The sequence below is a fragment of the Poecilia latipinna genome, unplaced genomic scaffold (assembly GCF_001443285.1).
Source record: "Poecilia latipinna isolate Pla-1442-1.1 unplaced genomic scaffold, P_latipinna-1.0 Scaffold2569, whole genome shotgun sequence".
Classification (NCBI taxonomy): Eukaryota; Metazoa; Chordata; class Actinopteri; order Cyprinodontiformes; family Poeciliidae; genus Poecilia; species Poecilia latipinna.
The window spans coordinates 8271-15568 of record NW_015115185.1 but is presented as its reverse complement, the minus strand read 5'-3'; the positions used below and the strand labels follow the sequence as shown (position 1 = coordinate 15568).

The following is a 7298-nucleotide window of genomic DNA, read 5'->3' as shown; positions in this document are numbered from 1 at the left end:
TTATTCCTGCAGGGTATCTGATTACTGGTAAGGCATAGCTGTTTATTGCACGGATCTTGTTCTTGCCATTGAGCTGGCTTCTCAGGACTTGCCTTATTTGTTGAAGGTATTTGGCTGTGGCTCCTTTCCTTGTGACCTCATCGAGGTTGCCATTTGCTTGTGGTATTCCCAGGTACTTGTAACTGTGCTCTATGTCTGCTATTGTTCCTTCTCGGAGTGAGACCCTTTCTGTGTGGACGACCTGGCCTCATTCTTGAGTCGGTATCCGTAGCCAGTCTTGTTGATGATTTGGCTGAGGGGCTTAAGGCCTACGTAGAACAGCAGTGGGGACAGAGCGTCTCCTTGGTACATGCCACATTTGATGGACACTTGTGCAAGTGGTTTGTAGGGTGGTTTTCCACCCTTGAAGCTAATTATATCTGGAAGATTTTCTTTGCAGAATAGGTAAGATAATTTACACCCCTTGTGCTTCAACAATGCCTGCAGCTGTTGGAGTTATCCTCCACAAATCTGAAGGAGTAATGATCACACTCAAACCAGCAATTAGCCTTGTGTTTTCTTCACCTGTTAAGCTGTGCAGCAGGGCATTTGTTTGAAATGGGATAAAGACACTGAGCAAAAACAAGACCAACTACCAACCATTCACAGAAGGGCTTGCCATACACCCTCCCCTAAAAGTACAAATATTTTAATGACTGCCTTGTAAAAAATATTCATCAACCACAAATTTAGCACACATATTATGGGCCTTTGTTTTGACCGTTGCTGAAACCAGAGGAACACAGATAGAGTCCGTACCTAACAGAATGTCCCGTCACACTCATTAACCCCACTGAGTCGGTATTAAAGCTTCATTGTCATTCAAAAACCAGCAGGACACTCGAACTGCAGCGATACTGGAGCTGTTCATTCAAGCATGTGTGTGTTGTGTGTGTGTGTGCACTCACCGTTAAACACAGCCTGCCCCTCTGCCATCTCTGACTCAGTTTTAGTGTAGTATTCCTCTTGTGAAAAGCCCTTTGTGCATGGCAACCGATCCTGCCTGCTTGACGACAGCTTGGCCAGAACAGCAACCTGCAGATAGAGGAAAAAGATGAGAGGAAGAAAATCATTCATCCAGCTGCAAAATGTGCTGTTAACCTGATAAACATCTTTCTCTGTTCAAAACTTAACCTAAATATGTCAGCCAATGAAAACGCGTCTGCAACTGGAACTTAGCCTGGTTGGACATTTTTTTCATTAATTCCTCCATCATGCAACACTGAGGCACAATAACATGAAACGTAAATCCTGCTAAGGTCCAGTCAGACACCATTATTAATCAGCAGGACCACCAGCAGATAACTGGGTCAATTATTTCACGCATAATAAGCATATAGTAGAAGTATTCTCTGATCTAATTCCTTTTCTTGGTTGGAAGAATAGGAGTTTCTGGGTTGTTAAATAAGTGTAGGTAAGTATCTTCTGGACTTCTGGGTTGCTGGTTGAGAACATAGCAGCAGTCTGCTAGCTCCACAGAGAGGTCTAGATCAGGCTTGAGTGTGTGAGGTCTGTGCTTCTATGATTAAAGTAAGGATCCTGTTTAACTTCTGCTTAAGTCAAAAACTTGAAAAGGTCACTTTCACTTTGCATGTCAGAGTGTGTTTGTATGGGATTGGAAGAAATTAGGTTGTGGGGGAGATAGGGTAGATGGCCTGGCTTTTATCACTTCCAGAATTAACAGAAACTGTTCTAATGACACACTCACACACACAATCTTTGCAACATTTTGCCAGAATTCAGCTGGCATGGTTTTTTTTTTACTTTTTATTTTTTTATTTTTTTTTTTAGAGTTTTTAAGATAACAGAATAAATTAAAAATGCCTTCTGTGCTGATGCATCATAACCAAATTGTCAAATTGTAAAAAACTCAAACTACTGCATAGATTTTCTGTAGAACATAGCTCCAAATTATTCAACAAAAATCCACCTATTCACAGATTTTTTGCTGAGCATATCTAAAATATTCAAAAATGCAGCGTGGGTAGCTGAAATACCTAAGCTCAATACTACATGACTTGCTACTGGCTGGCATTTTCAAAGCAGCCAATCTAGAAGCACCATTCATTTTCCTTGGTGCCGATTGGTCGTACCCATAAGAGTGACAATGAGGAACACTGTAGATGTCAGCTTCTTCAGTAGTGCCAAAACGTTTTTCACTGATAATGAATATTGCAGTGTTTGGTTTATTAAAATAGGCTGTAATAAATATTTTAGAGCAGCTGTCTTTTAGCTGTGGTCTCTAACCCCTGCAAGTAAAGGGTCTACTGTGTGCCTGTTTCAGGATTTTCCATATTGTGATCTTAACAAAACTAGACCTATTTTGCTACTTTATGTTTTGCTTCTATCTTCTGTGCCTACATTTTGAAGCTCTACTTCCAACATGGTTATGATCAGGAGTGTACTGTATATGTGTCACAAAACAAGGAAGTAAGAAAGAAACAACCGAGAAGATAATTCGGATCTAAAAATAATCCAGTTGTAACATAACACTACAATTTTAATCATAAAAACAGAAGCCTTCTTATATCTGTCTTTAATTAAAAGTTTACAGGCATTTGCAGCAAAGTTCAGATTTCATCCACTTGAGTTACATAACAAAGTATAAGTATACAGATCAGTAGAACTTGGAGCAGAAGGTTTTTCTGAGATTATGTTTTAATGCATCTGGATGACATTCTCTTCAGGAGGGCTCATCAAAGGGATAAAGTGAGACATTCAAATGCCTTTGAGTTAAACTCTGTTCTGTAGTTTGAAGTGAGTTGATACCCAGCTGAGAGCATGTTAGCTTGCTCTTTGTGGATAAGATGATGTGTAGACTTCATGACAGGAACCCTCAACTTTTTGAAATTCTAACACTGCAGGGAAAAAAAGATGATCAGAAAGACAGAGAAAAAAACAGAACCATCTCCTCCTCAGAGCTAAAGCACAGAAAATGTATGCATCTAGTTGCTGATGTTACTTTAGAAATGGGAATCAGTTTACAAGAGTCTAAGCTTGTCTGTTCTTAGGCAAAACACACACAAAAGTTCATGAACCTTTCAGTAAGACAGGAAAAATGTCTTTGTGTTAGTTTATTCATCCTGCAGTCTGAATAGACTAACACCAAGGAATAATTGGAGGAAAATGCCAGAATCTTGTAAGCCTGATAAGATCATCATAACCGTAAATTACAGGGGTGGGAGACAACATCATGTTTGAAATTTTGTGCACTGGTACATTGTTTCTATCAAGAGGTCAGGACCAAAATTCCAAAAGGTTATTGTGAGAAACAAAGACAATGCACAAGAAGTATCAGGTCTGCGCATTTAGAATTTGCCTTTTCCCACCAGCTACTAGTAGCAAAGCTGGATCTGGCTCATCTCTCCCCTACACAGTTCAGGTGGTTTTTCATTACAGTTGAGAAACAGCTCTAGTGGGTGGGGTCATCATATAGCTGGGTGCTCCCAGAGCAACATGAGCTGTCATGACACAAACAAAATACAACAATGGAGGACATGGAAGTTATGCTGTTCAATCTGCCATTTTCTTAAAAATTCTAAATAAACTCAGTCGCTGTTGTGACTTATTGTAAGGGAGTCACTCTTATGACACAACCAGATACTCCACCCCCAAGTAAGACTTTTTTGTGATGTTGCATTTTCTGACCGAGTTGGCATGCTTGGAACCCTCCGAGTTCCAAGAACACCAAAAAAAGAGCTGTTACCACGTGACAAGATACATCTAGTATTTTTGACCATCCAGCTTTGTTGATAAGCAAGTCTCAAGGGTTGGGATACCTTTTGGACTTCACTCTAAACTGATTCAAGTTAAAACTCCAGCATGGTCCATCCTAAATGGACAAATTACTTCCAGCTAAAAGTGACATGGTGATAAAACTAAAAGATCACTTGAAGGAAACTTTTTAAAAAAATATATAATCTAACATTTTTCTGGCATTTAAGAAACAGTAAATTCTTTAGTACAGCCCTAACAACAGATTCTATTGGAGGTAAGCTAAAGGCCATTTCTGCTGTAATTTTGAAAACTTTAGTAAAGGACAAAAACTTAATTAATTCCCTTGTTTGTATGTAGAACCTGCCGATATTCATAACAATCATCAAATAGGATGAAATATTTCATTTCAAATATTTAATAAAGCATAGGAATTTTAGCAGCAATAGTTACTGGTATGTAAACTTAAATTATTGTCCAATATAAAAGAGAAATTTGCTTAGTCTTTACTTGCAACTTGACAGAATACATATTTTACGCATCAAAACTCAGCAATTTTCTCAGCTTTAATTCAAAACATATTTTATAGAAATCTGGTAAGAATTTATATAAAAATGAGGGCACTAGGACCATTGTTGTGACAGAATCCTGCTCATCTCACATTGGAATAGTCTGGTTTTGTGGTCCTGACTCAATGCATAGAAATTATAGGTGTGCCGATCGGTCGGCCACCAATCATAATCGGCTGATTTTCATGAAAAAGTGTATGATTGGTGATCGCCGATCACTGTCTGTTGTTGCCGATCACCTGTATGTCACTTCAAAGCCTGCCTGTGCAGCTTATCTCTTCTTTTCTTCACACTGCGTAAGCACGTGGCAACAAATCTTAAGCAATATTGTGTGGAATTTCCACGCTCAGAGTGAATGGGGACGTTTGCGTGTTGCGGTGGAAAATGACCTCGGGGCTGAAGCAGGTCAAAATGCATCAACACAACAAATCTAATATGACATTTAAAGAACAAACACTTGACGGAGTTTGGTTATATTGAGGCACACTGCAGGAAAAAAAAGACATCGGGAGCGGTCAGACAGCAGGTAAAGGAGCGCACAACGACCAACATTCAGCCGGAAGGGCATGGCGGTCAGAAAGTTAAACAAATAACCCGATAAATAATTTAAGTCAGCAAGCTATAGGTGGAAGACGCTGGTTCTGCTCTCACTGTTGGAATACCGCAACGCACTACTGATAGTAATATTTCACAGCGCCGTTTCTCCTCCACCCAGCAGTGAACTCTCACACTAAACGTCTGCTTAAAGCTGCTGCATGTAACTTATACAAAAGCAAGATTTCACATATGCATTAAAACTTTCCCTGTCCTAACATAAGACAGATAATCTGGGGAAAATAATCGATCTCCTCTGTCCTCCTCTGATCTCTGTCTGTGTTCTGCAGAATTATTCCGGTCATTCAGAAACAATCAATCAGAACCAGCACCAAACAATTAGCCATGCTCTTTGGAAGTTTTGATTCAGTAACTCAGGATTGTTTATTTTGATGCAACCTGCATTTGACTTTAAATGAATGTGTCTTTTTGTCTTAGCATTATTTGATATAGGCAGATTTATTTGACTTATGCGTAATTTATGATACTTAGAACTGTTAATTATTTTACTGATTGTAGGCTTTTCAGTTGTCCTTTTTACTGAGTAGCTGCTGTGAGTGGCTCCAAGTATTTTGCATGTTAATGTCTAATTTAGGTGAATTTATTGCCAGATCATTCTTCCATTTTGTCTGATCACAAAGTAGCATTTATAAAAAGAAAAATGAACAGTCAATCCAGGTGATCGGCAGTGATTGAAATCGGCAGCAAAAAACATGATTGGAGAATCTCTAATAGTAAGCCTGCAGGACCGTCACTAGCTGTAGCGGCTGATAGGCCATGTCCAAACCAGTAATGCATATCAGTGGAGAAATCCTACAACCACTAAAATCTGATGCCACTCCATTTTTGTTTACATTTTGTGAAGCAGGAAGTTGTGCTCATTGTCTTCTTCAGAGGTTTTGTGTCAATTCCTTAAGTAGTTCTTGTTGCAGAGCCATGACAGGTGAGGGGGGAAGAAGTTTTTCAATTAGTTTGAATTCTATGACTCAGTGCATTGTGAAAGTGAAAAGCACCAGCTGAAAATGTAACAAATTTTGCAATTTTGATCCCTAATCGAACCAAGTCTACCAAACTATCAGGTGTGAAAACAATCTATATTTCTTATGACAAAACAAAAGGGTAACACTTTATTTGAAGGGGGGTGAATAAGACTGTCATGACACTTTCATAAACATGACATAACATATGTCATGAACATGACTAAGTCTTCATGAATATTTATGACTTGTCATAAATATTCATGAAGGCTTATTCATGTTCATGACAGGTTTTTATGACAGTGTCATGTCAGTCTTATTCACCCCCCTTCAAATAAAGTGTTACTTAATAGGTACACGAAATTGTATGTAATAGTGACAACTGTTTTTGACAAGCTGTTGTACACCCATATCTTATTTTATGAATATTACTAAATTGCAATTACCTCTTAATACTATTTTACATACAAACATTTTGAATATTGTTGGTGCCAGCAAATTGATTATACGACTAGGGTCACAGCATTCTAGAATTGTTCAAATCCAAGAGAATGAATGGGGATTTATGGGAGTTAACATGTTTAAATAATGTATCTTAAAATAATTTTTGCAGCCTGCTGACAAATGTTAAAAAGGATAGCAAAAAAGTGCTTAGATATATGAGGTGATGGGATTAGTAACATTCCACTAAGCTTTTCGTGTTTTGTTGTTCCAAAAAAAATATTTTTGATACTATAATTCAAATAATTTACTGATCTGAAATGTAATTTTTTTTAAACATTATTATTATGCTTGCCCAAGACAAAACAAAATCTTATTTATGTTTGAATATGATGCAATTTGTTTAAATTATGCCAAATTTCCAGTAAATCCCCATAAAAACCCACAATTCCCAGGGACAGGTTCCAATTTGGAAAATTTCCAACTTTAATGTCCTGAAAATGTTTTGCAGCTTAGCAACCCCATGATAGGCAGCAAGTCTGATTTAGACATCTGACGTGGATTAGATTGATCATGCCAAGGTAAAGATTTGTAGATTAGACATATCTTGTCCCATAGCTTCCTATTTTCCTGAAAACTTGAATGTACCCCACTCACCACCCACCACCCAGTCTCCAGTCAGGAGAACATAGCAGCAGCCTGCTAGCTCCACAGGGAGGTCTAGATCATCTGCTGCAGGCTGGAGGTATGTGCTCATACAGTTTTGCTTGTATGAGCACATAACTCAAACAAACACGTTTTTGCTTAAGCCAAAAACTTGAAACATTATCTTCCATTTTGTCTGTCAAAGTGTGTTCGTAAGAGATCGGGAGAGATTGAGGATAGGAGGGACAGGGTAGATGGGCTCGCTTTTATCACTTCCAGAATGAACAGAGACGCTCTGATGACACACTCACGCATACGC

General features: G+C 38.5%; 1 protein-coding gene across 1 annotated transcript in view; it reads right to left on the bottom strand.

The window, feature by feature from the left end:
- LOC106938335 (cadherin-2-like) overlaps positions 1-7298 on the bottom strand; it is a 59974-nt gene that overhangs the window by 47292 nt on the left and 5384 nt on the right. The window contains exon 2 of the mRNA XM_015020320.1: positions 948-1074. Coding sequence (XP_014875806.1) covers positions 948-1074 — 127 coding nt within the window. The remainder of the gene's footprint in view (positions 1-947; positions 1075-7298) is intronic.